This window comes from Haliotis rufescens, unplaced genomic scaffold (genome assembly GCF_023055435.1).
Source record: "Haliotis rufescens isolate VD_foot unplaced genomic scaffold, xgHalRufe1.0.p SCAF_48, whole genome shotgun sequence".
NCBI lineage: Eukaryota > Metazoa > Mollusca > Gastropoda > Lepetellida > Haliotidae > Haliotis > Haliotis rufescens.
The window spans coordinates 865,711-882,279 of record NW_025964201.1 but is presented as its reverse complement, the minus strand read 5'-3'; the positions used below and the strand labels follow the sequence as shown (position 1 = coordinate 882,279).

The 16,569-nt window shown below is 37.3% G+C and overlaps 1 protein-coding gene across 1 annotated transcript; it reads left to right on the top strand.

The window, feature by feature from the left end:
• Window positions 1-490: 490 nt before the first annotated feature.
• On the top strand, window positions 491-16,166 carry LOC124117239 (protein mono-ADP-ribosyltransferase PARP15-like). The gene is made up of 13 exons (XM_046479021.2): window positions 491-739; window positions 1,096-1,311; window positions 3,577-3,670; window positions 7,244-7,287; window positions 7,464-7,697; window positions 8,419-8,640; window positions 9,389-9,425; window positions 11,391-11,431; window positions 11,782-12,047; window positions 12,484-12,546; window positions 12,671-12,789; window positions 13,037-13,173; window positions 15,235-16,166. The coding sequence occupies exons 1-13, from the start codon at window positions 491-493 to the stop codon at window positions 15,487-15,489; spliced, it is 1,977 nt and encodes a 658-aa protein (XP_046334977.2). The 3' UTR covers window positions 15,490-16,166.
• The last annotated feature ends 403 nt before the right edge of the window (window positions 16,167-16,569 follow it).

The following is a 16,569-nucleotide window of genomic DNA, read 5'->3' as shown; positions in this document are numbered from 1 at the left end:
ATCAGAAAACATAAAGAAAAACTTCATGGATAAAATCGTCTGGTTTATTGCATTGAATGACGTTTGTTGAACGACGTTTAATATAGATTCTTACACAGTTATCTACTTCAGCTTGACAACGGTATAGGAATCTACATCGAAATGTTTCTCAATTTAATATAGGATCAACCATTTGATATACTGGAGAGGGTGGGGGTGAGGCTGGGATTTTGTATCGAGATGACATATTTATTCAGCTACAGCTACAAAGCCAGATACTTTTTTTAAAGACAATGACTATTTTTGTGGCCGGCATTTTTTTCTTCAGTTTGAAGCATAATAATTCTTTTCACGAATTTTCTGTAAAATTTATTTTTTTCGATAAAATCCCTAAAGCAGAAATTGTTATTCATAAAGTTGTATGTTTTCTTATCTACCAATTCATTATTTTTGTTTTACAGTATTGATGTTATAACATACATTATTATATATTTCTTGTCAAGCAAGCCAAATGATTTTCTTGCAGGCTGACGTCCTGGTGAACACAACCGGGACTGATGTCAACCTCCTGGCTGGAACCGTCTCCTACACCTTTCTGGAGGCAGGAGGGAAGAGGCTGCAGGAGGAGCTGACCAGAGCATGTCCTTCTGGACTGAAAGTCGGCGGCGTAGCTGAGACCACGGGAGGGAAACTACAGTGCCAGAAGGTGTTCCACGTTGTGTTAAAGCAGTGGATGAATAATAAAGACACAGCTGAATCGGTATGGGTGTATACAGACTATATATGTATACTTCATATACTTTAAGTGCATGTATATAAAGGGAACTCTTAGTCACAAATACGTCAAGTGTATAAGACTAAAAGTTGTCTTACTACAATCAGTGGTAAGAAATTAATCCTCTGATTAAAATTTCATTTGTTTCAAGCGACATTTTGTGTATGGCAATAGAAGTTTATTACCATGTAAAGACAAATTTGGATATGATTTGGTTTATCCATATTAGTTTGTAAAACGTAATGTTTATATGACGTGGATATGGAAGCCAGTCACTTTACATCCAGGGAACATCACTGGCGAACTATGTATCATAACATAACTTATCGATCCTTTCCAAGATCCTGAGGAATGTCGTCACCCAGTGTCTGCAAAAAGCGTCCGAGGAAGGCTTCCAGAGCATTGCCTTCCCTGCTCTTGGCTCCGGCTTTCACAGGTTCCCTGGAAATAGGTCAGCTGACATTATGATCACAGCAGCTGATATGTTCTTGAAAACTGGTTCTTCTCTTACCTCAGTCACAATTGTCCTTCACCCATCGAACGATATATTAAGAAAGGTGAGACCAACGTTTTTTTAAATGTGGATATCTGGTGTAGAGACAAGTTTGAGTGAGCCTGGTCTTAGAACTTAGTGCTGACAAAAACAAAGATCAAAGTCAGGAAGAACCTACTTTCCACACTTTCTACCGATAATGCTCTGAACTGTGTTATGTGGATAGAGATTATTATAAAATTATTATTCTTACTACTCAAAGTTGCTTGGTTTTGTAGTCAGAAATTATACAGTAGACCCAGACTTCGAATTAGTCTTCTCGATATGTTGACATACTACTCAAAATGTGCTTAGGATCACCACTTTTAAAGGTAATGTGTCAAATTGTGTGCATCTATTGAAATAGCCAAAGACAACAATTCGTGAAGACATGTTTTATGAACAAACGTTAGTTGTCATGTGCCAACAAACAACATCTGATCAATAATCAGTCAGGACGCCCATCAAAATGAGTGTATATGAACAATACTAAAACGTAAAAAAATCACGGAAACAACATTATTGTCATCATGCCCATGACTGCATGCCTCTGTCCGTTTTCATGACATCGAGGTAATATAGGGGTTGACCAATCATTGTGCTCCGGGATATTTCAATCTCCAATTGTGGGATGATATTTTGATAATATCCACACTTGATCCTTAGCAACATATGAGTAGTATATACGGAAAAGAAAAATAGTATTAAGCGAACTTTTTGGTAATTCCTGAAATATAATATTTACAATACAGGAACACATGAAGGTAATCATCTTTTTATCATATAATATTAATTACTCTTAAAATATTTGAAGTTGAAGACATATTATTATTCACAATAGTAACTTAGAACAGGCCCATTTATGTTATTGTGTCAAATGATTTTCAGCCATGTTTGCCTACATTAGCACTCAAATCAGTGACCACTGTCTGATCATTTAGGTAATCGAGCAAGGTATTGAGCAAGTTGGTTTCACATCGATTTTCAGAGCTTACATTGGCATATGTATTGGATCGCGATACTACGTTAGTCAGTTTGGTATAACGCATCAATAACATGATACATTATATATTCTCTGCAAAAAAAAACTGCATAAGTGATTTTATATGTATATTTTATCTATCATACAAGTACTCAAAAGATGGTAATCGATTGTTCAAAATTGGCACATACCATTGTCATTGACCCAGGTTCCATAAGGCACACATGGAACAGTAGATTTGAAAGATGAAGGTCATCTGTTGAAGCACTCAGATCCTGAATTGTGGCCTGGGGAATTTTTAACGAATGTTCACCCACACTGCCTGTAGTATCTCTGCCGACTGTCAGAGGTTCGATGGTTGCGGCTGACGTGCTTGAAATCGTTGATCTGGTGCATCCAGTAAATGTTCGATTGGGTTTAAATCTGGACAGCTGGAGGGCCATGGCAGGACCTTTTTGGAAAATGACGTTTGCGTGAGGCATAATGGGAAGGACATGTGGTCGAAGAATCTTATCCCTTGTAACGTTCTGCTAATGACTTCTCCAGAACCTGCACCAAGTCTGTTCTACCATTTAGGAGATGGCTATCCAAATCATCACACTATCACCACCAAACCTGTCCACTTCATGTGTGCAGTTTCATGCATAACGTTCCCCGTAACGCCTGTAAACACAACCTCTACCATCTGCATGGCGAAAATTACAAATCATGACTCGTCAATAAAACAAACTTGTCTCCATCACAGTTGTGGCCATACTCTGTGACTCTGACACCATTGACGTCTAGCGCGCATTTCGTCAGCCCGCAATAAGTTCCTCATTGTCTATGGTGATATCCTATGCTACCTGGTATTGCCGTAGTTGTAGAGATTGTCGTGGTGGTCCTTTCAGGTAAGTGTCAGCTGTATGAATCTGTCATGTGCTGTGTTAGTGATACATGGTCGACCGGATCTGGGAAGGTCACGTTTTGTTCTGGTTGTCTGATATCGGTTCAACGGTCTTGAAATGGTGCTTGGTGCTACGTGGAAAAACCGGGCAGCAGCTGATTATGATTGCAGTCGGCCAATATGAGGACAGTCTGGCTGACAGTCTATTGCAAAATTGTGTTCAACTGCCAAGAACTACAGCTCTTAGAGTTTACTGCCAGTACTTTCACAGCTCATACACCAGTTGCTCTTTCAAGAAGCTATTATTATATATGTTGACATTCCGTCGAAGATAAACTCAATATAAAACAATTTGAAAGGATCATCACTACCATTTCCAACCCTTCCTCGCAAAATATTTAAAGGCATATCAACATTTTCAGGAATTTGAAGCAAGAAGCAATGGATGTCAGGTGACACATGCCAACACATTACTTAAGGAGGTTGCCCTAGCAAGCACAACTCGAGACACCAAAAGTAAATATGTTTCAATTTTTCGGACATGTAATGAATTTTAACAATAGTTTGCATACATTTGTTGTAGAGATATCATATTGAATATATAGGGGACCCACCATGCATATATAATATTCTGCGGTGGGGGACGGAATACTTCCCGTCCCAGTCATCTTCATCTGTGATAGGAATGGCATCTTTTTCATCAACAACACTAATATCTTCAGGGCATCCAGCAAGCCAAGTTGAAAACTTACAACTGTGGGTGAAACCGGAGGACATTGTTTGCATTTTTGTTGTAGAAAATATTTATAAAAATTCATCTGGCCCATAATTTGAAAGGATTGGTCGCTCGGTTTATTAACATGTAGAGATATTCTTTATAAGTGCCATTCAGGGTGTTTGTCACTTATTATATTATCTTTTGTTACATCCATTTAAATTTCTTAACATTACATCAACTTCATATGAATTGCTCCCCGTGAGGAATGTAGGACAGAACAATGTCGACTTCATGCTTGTCCATCAGTGATGTGACGTGTCATCTTACCTCGACAGTGTTTGACGTTGCTAATTCTTTTAAACGCCTGCTCGGAATCAATTATTTTTAACATCCAGCCTTGATATAATTGACATTATATTGTTAATTCACAAAAAGTGTTAGGCCGTAGGACTTTTACACAGAACTATTTACAGAGAGAGGGAGAAAAAAGAATTACCACTATTTTACATATATATCCATATCCATACACACTCATATACATACACATGCATATATACAAATAAATATTTAGACTGTATGCAATGAACGAAGTCGAAAAGCTTTGTAAACGTGGACTGCTAGATTTCTTATGATTTTAAAGTTAGTGGATGACATAAGAGCATTAAATTTATATTTAGAAGGGGTTGTTAAATATTTAGGAGGAATGTATTCAGCTCTTATATCACTATAAGCATTGCATATAAGCACAAAAAGATATTCTCAATAAAATTCTGGTTACGAATAAAACTGTCTCTGTTCTCTAATTTCCTTAATATATCGACTGGTCTCAATTCGCAGCCGATGGGAGGAGCATCTCAACTGAGCAAGTGTAGCTCTGAATTTTTAAACATTTGCTACATTGATATAGCTTTCTAAGCCAAATGAAATTTTGTAAAGAGAGTAACTGTGGGATTTAGTGCTAGATGAAATAGCTGCATGCCAATCTTGCTCAGATGAGGCTTTTAAACAGTTTACAAATTCCGAAATAAAACTTCTACTATTATTACTAAATTGCATCTCCCATATGTAGCCAAAACCAAACGAATAGAGAATGTGTTTGATTTTAGAGACCCAGTTGATCTTACCATTATTAGCATCAAGTAGTAATAATCTATAACATTTCTTAACTAATCTATTTTCAGGCAAATGTAAAATTCTGTACCAATAAGTAACTACACGCTTATAAGCACATATGTAAATAGGATACCTTCCGCATTCCCCCCTTACCACATGATTTGATAAAGATTGTTTAACCCCAAGAAAGCGTTTACATGCTAGTACCTTGATTTGCTCTAATTCTTTGTAAGTATCTACACCCCAAATCTCGGCACCGTATAAAAGAATTGGAGATATTTTAGAAAAAAAAATCTTGAAAAACAAGTCATAAGGAAGAGGTTGAAGCATTTTTAGAGACTTAATGACACCAAATAGGACCTTTTTAGCTTGTAAAGCAGCACTATTAACATGCAAAGACCAGGAGAGAGTTTTTGAAAGAATGGTACCGAGATATTTATAAGAACTTACACACTGAAGTTTTTTACCCTTGTAATACCACTTTTCATATTTTGATAAAATACCCCCATTTTTAAATACCACTACCTTAGTTTTATCCAAGTTGACTGTCAGATGATAGTTACTACAAACACTTCCCAGAGCTTTTATGCGTTTTTGAAGGCCATAAACAGTATCAGCAATATATGCAACATCAGCAGCAAACAAAAGAAAAATTTGTACAGTGTCAGGTTGTAGCTGTACACCTGGAGTGCATGTTGATTCTATATACAAAGCTAAGTCGTTTATAAAAATATTTTAAAAAAATGGGCTCATTATGCAGCCTTGCCAAAGTCCTAGAGGGCAATCAAAACATTCTGTAAAACAATTTCTGATCTTAACACAGCTTTTAACACAGGAATAGATGGATTCTAATGCATTTAACATTTTTTGGGACACACCTCTGGATTTAAGAACTAGCCATAGTTTAGATCTATTTACCAAATCGAAAGCCTTTTTAAAGTCAACAAAAAGAACATACAATTTACCACGCTTCTAAGACAAATAATGCTGGATTACAGACTGCAGAATAAATATATTATCAATAGTACTATAACCTTTCCTAAAACCAGCTTGAGAGTCATACGCATTTTATCATACGCATCAGACCAGAATGTTAGTCTTGAATTAAGTATAGATACATAAAGTTTACAAAAAGTGCTGAGCAAGGAGATACCACGGTAGTTATTGGGGTTTGAGTAATTGCCCTTCTTATGCAGAGGTATGATAACACCAGTACACCACGACTCAGGAAACGAACCATTTTCAAATAAAATGTTAAACAAGGTTGTTAGGTATGGTACTATTAAATCACTTGATGCTTTGAAAATATCAGAAATAAGAGAATCATTTCCTGGCGACTTACATTTTTTTAATTGATTGATAGCTTGCAACACTTCATCTTCAGTTATACGGCTGTCAAGGATAGAACATGTGTCATCATCAAAAGGATAATCTACACCATCTTCTATGGTATCATGAGAAAAGACGGTATGCATATCTTGGAATAAGTTTTTAAAATGCGAAAACCAGTCACTAATGAGGATAGACGATTCCCTTTCTTCAACACCAGTGTATTTCTTAACATTTCCCGAAATGTTTTGCAGTTATTGATACTGGATAAAAGTCTGTCACGAGTCAAATCATTAAAAGCTCTTGAGCTGTCGTCGCACCCCTATGTTTTTTACCCTTGTTGCGTCGTGAACGGGGAGAACGTCCCTAATTACCCACTCTGTCGTTGCCAATGTCGATGCTGCTACCTGTATTATCAGAGCCCACGTTTCCCTGGTTGCTGTCGTCACGAGGGGGGCGTCGGTCTGTAACGAATAGCTTGCCATACTTGTAGTAGCCGAATTTGTTGGCGTCCTTCAGCTCCTGCAGCTTCTCCCGTTTGCGTTTCGTCAAGTCACTGGATATGCCAAATTTCCTTGACTTAAGTTTTTCACGGAGACCAAGCGCCCATACTTTGTCTTCTGAATATAAGAACTTAACTATCATCGGTTTGGGCGATTTACCACTCTTGTTACCCAATCTGTGTGCAGCTATAATACTATCGGCGCCGATAGGTTTAGAGTTTTCATCTTCACTCGCACAGGCATTTAACACATCACACACATAATTCTTACATGCGTTGGTAGTTTCGCGGGTTTTTTCAGACAGTCCATACAAGATAACATATTTATAACAGATATATTTGACATATTGCTGGCTACACATAAACAACAACATCACCCAGGCACTAAGATGTTAATTACACACTGTTACTGTTTCATTGGCTGCAGGTCTGACGATCAGGTTTATTCTGGGGTTTCTTGCTCAGACCAAGGTATGTTCAGAAAAGTATTTAGTTATAATAAACACAATATGTTACCATTTATAATCTTGATCTACATACAAACTACTGAAAATGATAAATAATCAACAACTGAAAGTAATTAGTAGGTAACAAGAGAGAAAAAGGTCCATAATATGCATTCTTATGACATAACGTCAAACGTTTAGGCTGATGCCCTGGTCAACACAACCCAGGCTGACCTGAATCTGTCCGTTGGTGCCGTGTCTGGATCTCTCCTTGAAGCTGGAGGTCGGGTGCTCCAAGACGAGTGCAGACAGCAGTACCCATCGGGTGTAAAGGCAGGGACAGTTGTACTGACACGAGGTGGGAAGCTTGCATGCAAGAAAGTATTCCATGTCGTTCTAGAAGAGTGGGCACAGAAGAACAAGAAAACACTGGAGGTAAGTAATAACCGTCCATCATATACAACACTTGGTACAAAACACTGACCGACAATGACGTACATCTTATGTAAAGCAGCATAACCGGTGTGGACTACCAAATGTAAATATAGCTGATGTAATGGTGAGATGCTATTAAAGCTGTGAATATTAATGTGAATACAAAGACACAAACAGATGTATTAGTTTGTTTGTTTCTTTGTTGTTAAACGCCGCACTCAGCATTATTTCAGCTATATGACAGCGGTCTGTAAATAATCGAGTATAGACCAGACAATCCAGTGATTGTCATAATGAACGTCGATCCACGCAGTTGGGATCGATGACATGTATGAAACCAAGTCAGCGAGCCTGACCACACGATTCCGTTGGTCGCCTCTTACGACAAGCATAGTCGTCTTTTACAGCAAGTATGGTTTGCTGAAGTCCGACTCTACCTCGGATTTTCAGATGTATTAAACTGATATGCATGTGTCGCGGTTACTGTAAAATATTGAATATTTTTAGTTAGACATGAATTTATAGTGTGAAGGTTGATATTCTTGCACGTATCCTAATATATCAAAGATGGTCCATGATAATGAGATAATATGAACACAATCTGCTACTACTTCAATCAGCTTTCGACGTGGCTGCATTTTTTACGTCCGATTTACATTGTGATATATTTGTGTCTTTTTAAAAAAATGTATAATTCAATGTATTTGTTCATGTTCGACAGAACCTTGCATCAATAGTAACAAAATGTTTAGAAGAGGCATCAAAGCAGAGCTTCAAATCAATCGGCTTTCCAATTCTGGGAACTGGTTATGCTGGATATCCCCCTGAAACGTCAGCCACAGTCATGATGTCAGCATTCAAGAATTTCATAGACAACCATCTAAACACCTCCCTGGAAACTGTATCTGTTGTTGTTCATCCGAAGGACGAAAGCCTAAGAAAGGTGCATATATTTGGACAGTGACACATAATGTATTATACGCATTATTATATAACATGCAGGTTATCTTCATTCAAATTGCAAACATATATGCATATATTTAAAAGAAATACGTAATACATAATTTCAGAATTATTTTACGATTGTAAACTCACCTGACTTTGTTTTATGGTCTGGTTCTCCATTGTAAACTTTGAAAACATGGCCTTTACTTTTTTACTTTTCTCTATTTAAGAAATGGAATGAAATGTTGATGTGTTGTTTATAGTGGGGCTCGTTTTGTTCCGTTTTTTTGGTTGCAATATTTTAAATGTTAAACTGAATATTATGATCGCTTTTTCACTGGCTCGACCTGCAAACGTCACCTCCTCTTTAACACCTGAATCTGCACATTTAAAAGTTAGTTTTTGTGAAACCTATATGGCATAAGAAACTAATTTCCATATAATGCACACTTGGCCGAGAGTACTTCATAAAAATAATTTAACTGTTGTGCATTGATACAATGTTGTTGAACAGTACATGTACATATTACATCCATTGTTTCAGATTCAGAAACATTGTTAAAATTAAGTTGCTGGTTTAATATTTATCAGCTCGTAATTTCAAAATGAATGTACAAAATATTCATATATCAATGCTGATAGCAACGCATGTGTGTTGTTAGTTTGTTGTTTAACGCCAACGGTCTGAAACTAACCGAGTTTAGACCAGACAATCCAGTGACTGACACCTTGAGTTTTTTGTGTAGATTGTAGAAGCACACGTTAGCAAGATCGAAGAACAAAGTAAGTATTCCCTGTCTCTTAACATTATCCTCATCCTCATCCTCATATTCATCCAATGATCCAATACATCGAAAGCATCTATTTGAATATTGTTAAAATGGAGTCACATGGTTTGCTTGAGTAGTATAGATGATGGGGGTACTGGACCACCCCCATCTGGACTGGGACCAGCTCCTGCAAATGCTTACATGGGTTCTTAAGTTTTGTGATGACCATCCAATGATCGTCATATATCAATATACAACTCTATATCGAGGAAACCTTTAAACAAAATAATAATGAAAATATTCCCAATTATTTTTACCAATACACAATTGATTACCATATTTGGATAGCTTCGCATCCGTGATAAGATATACGCCTTGCGGTAATTCTTGCCATTGATAATTTTGGTGTGGCACATAAGTGGCCCGGCAGCTTTCCCAAGTCCTTGTGTTAGCGTGTTATTGTCCATTGTTATACACTTATGTGTACATTTATCTGAACAGATTTTTTTGTAGTAACGGAACACCAATATTTATTAATAATGGCTAACATTTACTATAGCCTGAAAGGATGTTGGAAAGGTAAAGGGGAAATACAAAACCTAGTTGCAGCGGCTAAGATATCTAAAGATGTTGCTAAGGATTGATTGAAGAAACAAGCAATACAACAAATACACTTGCCACCACCAAGATATATACTGAGGAAAATGTTTGATATTTTCACAACTGATGAAATTCATCAGGCCGACCTCTTGTTTCTTCTGCATGATAAGGTAAGGTAAGATGTAGCTAGTCAGCACAAAGAGGCTGAAACATTAACCTAATGCACTGGGCTACATATATAAATGTGAGCTGCATAAGTTATTTCGAGTAGATCCCGGACGCGAGTTTATGGGATCAGTTGCTAAACTATTAACAAAGCATGATGTCACAATTAGGCGTGGTGAAAAAGAGGTCCATCGTAGCCAGGTTATTGTTGGAAAGATTTAACTGAACATTAGCAGAATATTCATGATTGTGGGTTCAAATCCCGGTTCTCCCCGATTATGTTTCTAGGTTTGTCAGCACCATACCCGTACTCATGGGTTTCACCGAAGTGGTAAACGTCTGAGACCTTCATCACTTCGGGCGTTCCTCCCACATTAAGCTGACACGTCGTGATATAACTGTACTACTCTTAAAAGCGGCGTTAAACCAAACTCTCTGTCACTTATAGTTATAGAATGCCTGACCTCATGCATACCAAACATACGTGTAGCCCGTCTGCCTTCATGCATACCACACATAAAACTTTAAAGCCTGCCTGCATTCATGCATACCACACACAGTTGTATCCTGCGCTCTCGATGGCACTCATCACAACAACATACAAGAGTCAGTTCACCTGAAAAGACACGTGAAGGAATAATAGCATTTAACTCACTGATGTTTTAAATGTACTCCACATATGCCCTGAATTCCGTAAACCTGATCTAACAACTTTTGAACAAGAATCGTATGACGCTCTTTGAAATCATCGAAGAACGAGCATGATAGATTATAGTTCAAATATTTGGATTTGCTGGAATATTGCTGGACATGAATAGAAAGTTGACTGTTGGAAAGTGGAAATAATCAATGTTTCATACATTCTTGAGGATAGTTTTTGTCACTGGATCTTTATGCATAGATATTAATATGAACAATAATGGTCGCTTTCAGGGGTCCTTTTTATTCCTAGTTCACGTGGTTAAAACAGTAGTAGGGATTTGGCTGCTTGACCAATATTGAAAGATATCAGATCATTGATATACCTGAACCCTTAGATAAGCTTCCTAGCCAAATTTAACAAATAAAATATAATCCGATACTGCCAAGACTGGTCAAGCAGTCTCTTTCTCCTTGGAAGAAGACGAAGCAGACAATGTAGATGGAATTACATATTAGTGCTGTGCTGTGAAACAGTCAGGTTGTGACAGTTTTTACTTTTATTTGTTTATAGGTGATTCATCAACGAATGCATCGATCGGTGGCTTAATAAGAGTAAGTATTGCCTTTTATTACAAAAAATAGTTTATTCTTAGCATTTACATTTACTATTTCTATGGTATCATTTCGTTTCACTAACGCGGGCACAAAACATTATATGTCGGCAAAAAATAAGTTTGTTTGGGCTTTGTATATCTATAAGTGATACACAATGAAATTCATTCTTTTCACATACCAAACAAAATAAGTCAACAATAGACAACGTTTACTTCAAGATGTTTTCAAAGATAGTGAGATTCATCAAAGTTGAAAAAAACAAACAATATTTAATATCACTCATAATGCAATAAGTAATAATATCAGTGCACCTGTATCAACCTATTTATTTTCATGTCCAAAAACAGACGTTTGTCTGCTCATTTCTCTGGAGAGCATTTATGCCAGCCATCTCCTTCACAATGTCACACTCACACAGCGGATCGCTCTTTGCTGGATATCCAGTCGAAACGTCCACACTTGTCACTGGAGAAAAGGAAGCTTTGGAAGGAAGTGAGGTCAGGTATTTTGATCTGACAAACAGTCCCATCAATGGCAAGACGCCAGAGTACAATCACTACAGAGAGGTCGAGTCTCAGTTCTTCAGTTTCTTATCTAAAGACAATGTCAACAGGTGAGCAGGTGGTAACACTAGGCATGCTAATAAATACCCTATTGACACATGTACAGCAACAGCTGTATTTATATGGAATTCTACTATGTCATTGAAGAATGCTTGAGTTTGATTGGTTCAAAAGAGGTATCCCCTTACTAGCATTTTCTCACAAAATGTGCTTATGAATATCTCTATATAGCACGCAGATCGAAAAGTGGCTCGGTTCCAAATTAACACAAGAGGTATCTACTGCATGAATTTTATAAACACAGTAGGTTTATCTCCTAATTACAGTAGCTGAATCGATCAAAAGAGGTCCTGCACATTCAGTTTGCTCACAAACATTCACACAGTATGCGTTCGTTTGTTGACTAACGCCATAACTTGGGAGGATATATATATGTGTCTGTGTGTGTTTGTGTCTGTGTATAGGTTTACATATTTTCATTTGCAGACACACGTTCAGTTTGACAAAAGTGGAATATGTGGTGAATCCTACACTTTTCAAGAGATTCAGGTAAGCATACATAGATTTATACCATATAATCTACTGTCACATGTGGTATTTATTAATTTTTATATAAAATACATCATATGACCAAGATTGGTAGTCAGCAGCAGGATGGTGTACCTTTTTTCAGAGCAGCACAAAGACGAATGGCTAAAAAGCAATCTGGATTTGAAAAACCCGTTCTTGGTTTCCACGGAACTGAAGAATCCAGCATTAAAAGTATCTGCAATGAAGGATTTCGGCAACCAGGTCTGTTCATAAAGATCATACTCAGTTGTGAAGCTCAATATGTTAAGATAGTAAATAGTTATGTAGTTGAAATCACGAAGTTAGAATATATAGACATATAATCTTAGCGAACGCTTGGAGTTTGTGCGTGTGGAAGTTAAAAACCACAATTTGATGTCTAAAGACGCCGTAGGAGATTAATTAAATCAATTGAAAGATTTGCGTCCCTTCTACGTAAGACACATTTGCAGATACTATTCGCTTTCAGACCACCCCAAGTTCGAAAAAGCCACTGACGTTGGATGGTACGGTAATGGCATCTACTTCAGTAAATACCCAAGGTTTTCCATGAATTATATGAAGAGGTCTTGCAAGCTGTTACTTTGCAAAGTTCTTCAAGGAAAGGTTAGCTTCCAAGTATGGAAATATTTTATAAACAAAATGATTATTTCATGATTTGCTACCAAACACGACCACACATGTTATCTAATTAACAATAGTAAGCGTGTTAATGACAAATCAATCAGAAAATAACGAATGCTACGACGAATTACGCAGCGTTGCGTCCCTTGGGCAAACCAGATTGTTGGTTCGAAACCCGGTTCGAACTGATTATGTTTCTAGGTTTGTCAGCACCATACCCGTGCTCGTGGGTTTCACTGAAGTGGTAAACGTCTGAGACCTGCATCACTTCAGGCTTTCCTCTCACATTAAGCTGACACGCCATGATATAACTGTGCTACTGTTAAAAGCGGCGTTAAGCACAACTCTCTCATTCTCTCTCCATAGTGAGCAAATGTTGTTTACCCAAACAAGTTATGGATAGTGTTTCGTCGCTGTTTTGACAGCATTCCTTATCGAGGAACTAATAATCTGTACTTCCGAGTTTTGAGTAGGTTACTCTGTTTGACTCATGTCATTTAAATAATAATGATAATAAAAGTGACAAAACCCTATCAATATTCAGAAGAAGGGAAATGAAAGAAAACGTATGAAATGTCAACCTCAAAAAGAAACTTTACTTTAGTTAGTATACAAGGATAACATAAGGCAGTGGCGAAAAAACCCAGCACAAATTCGAACCTTAGAAATAATACAAAATGTCCTCCAGAAGGAAAATCACAACAATCATGTGTGTTGATATAAGACACAGCTAGAAGTTAACAATTGTTTCATTGCTTGACAAAGCTGCCTTTGTAAATTTTATAATTTCATGCATGTAAAATGACACGAAATTTCAAAATATTGCGTAGAAGATCAAACAGAGATCAAAATCATCGTCAAAGTTGACATTAATTCGAAACTGTTAATTAAGGTGAACCAAAGCATCACATTAATCCGTTAACAAGTGATGATCCAAGAATTACTTGGGCTAAATTTCGGTCTAGACCATGTTCACCTGGGTCATTATCCTCCGCCAAGGAGTGGAGAATATAGGAATGGAGTTCGTCTTTCGTCCGTCCGTCCGCTTCTAAAAGGAAACATATATTCTCAAAAAACTATTTAAGTTAGTGAAATTTTACACGCTTATATTACTGGTCATGATCTTAAATGAGTTCGAAAATTGATACCTTAAATTCATTTCTACAGAGTTATGGCCCTTGCTCCGTGCTTTTCAACTTAGTGCATATTGTATGCAATGGGGACAAGGCTTTCTCAGAAACTATTGAAGTTACATGAATGAAAGTTGCATACTTATCTAAGAGATACTTGTCAAGACAGAGTTCGAAAATTGTTGCCGTAAAGTATTGTGTTACAGAGTTAAAGCCCTTTCTCCATGCTTTTCAACTAAGTGCATAATGTCTGCGAGGGGACAAGTTTTCTCAGAAACTATTCACGTTACATGTTTGAAACTTTGCAGGCTTATCTATGAGGTACTTGTCATGACTGTGTTCGAAAATTGGTCAAGTAAATTATATTTTTCCAGAGTTACTTCCCTTGCTACAAGTTTTAGATTTTGAGCATACACAGTTACAGCCCTTGATCCATGTTATTTAACCAAGTGCATAGTGTCTGCAGTTGGTATAAATTTTCCAAGAAACTAATGAAGTTAGCTTAACTAAGAGATACTTATCAAGATTGAGTTCGAGAATTGGTGCCATAAATTATTTTTTTCCAGATAAGGGGCCTTTTGTGTGTATAAGTTTCACATTTAATCATTTTTTTCTGATGAAATAAAGACCCTAGTGTCTTCTTAATGCTGTATATGACTATTTGTATAGTTTATATCCACTACTCTATTTACAAATAAAATTCTAATGTGCCGCATGGTGGGAGATAGTGATAACGCTGTTTTCTGGCTACCCTCAGACTAATCTTAATATCAGCAACCATGGCAGGTATGTGTTGTTCAAATACATGGGTTTCTATTATGTGCATAAACCAGTCCCACATTCAAGCCACTGTAAAGGAAACGTACTGAGCAAGCATTGTTACATATTCTATTCAACATGCATGGTGTTCCAGATCTTCAAATGTGAGGAAATGAATTTGGGCGCGCCTAAGGAGCCAGGATACGACTCCCACGTTGACCCGTTTGGCAAAGAAATTGTCATCTATGAGGATGACTGCATCCTCCCCTGCTACATTGTGCACTTCGACATCTCAGGGAGGTTTAAGCACTCAGAAGATAGGGCATCGCCACAGGATGATGATCACACTCTTAGTCAGTATATGAAAGAAATGGGCATGCATAAAGGAGAAAAGTTTCCAGGATCCTGAATGCGTATCCATCATATCGATGGAGACTTCCGTGAAGTTGACCACAACCTTGCAAAAGAAGGATAGCATAGCATACTCGTGTCCTCCTTATTTCAAGCTATTCCCATGCGCATTTTGTGGCACATGTTACATACTTATCATAACTCGTTAAAGAATCGAGCTTTCTGATTGGCCAGATGACCATCTCGTTAAAATCCCATACAAGTCAGCTGGCCGGCCTTTACGGACATCATGACGTCATGAGGTTTGATGTGACCACACTCGCTTGTCAATTCACAATTTGATCTTATTTGTTCTTCGAAATTTCATGTTGAGAGTCCTCAGGCGGTATCAAGATAGATTTTATTGTCACTCCAAAAAGATTAATCAAACCTTACCCTTTGGAATGTGTTCGCCATGATAAGCGACGAATTGTCACTGCACTGTATCATTATCATGTGTTTCTGAATCATTATCAGATAGTGATGATATATATATATAGCAAGTGTTCGCGGTTGCTTATACACTGAGTTATGTTTGAGAATGGCTTGTTTATTGTACATGAAATCCCCTTCGATAAATATGGCGTCTGTGGAGGTCAGAGGTCAAAGTTGACCTTGATTACGTCTTACTAGAACATTACGAGGCATTGTTTTATATCTAGGGATTAAGATTACCTTGTGTATTTTCTCGGTATAATAACGGTGAGTTGTGCGATTTTCCGATCGCTTCACACACGATTTCGCCGAAATTAATAAAAACATTATTTTAAGGAATTTTGTCATGAGTTGCATAATTGAAGGGAAGTAACTTTTCCAGTAAGAAGCTGGTTTCAGTTATACGGAAATTCGTTTATACGGACGAATTGTGAAATGTCTCAAGTGTCCGTATAAACGAGGCACGACTGTACACTAAATAATGGTCCGAACTCTCAACTGATTGTGTGGCCTGCCTCCTTTCTCCTTTCTATGAGTACAAATATGAGATTGCGTGTAATACAAACGAAGATGTACATGTGGCAATCCGTTGTTTATTAAACTCATCACCACGTACATTATATACACTTTTTTGTATATTAAACAGAATAGATGATATGTATAA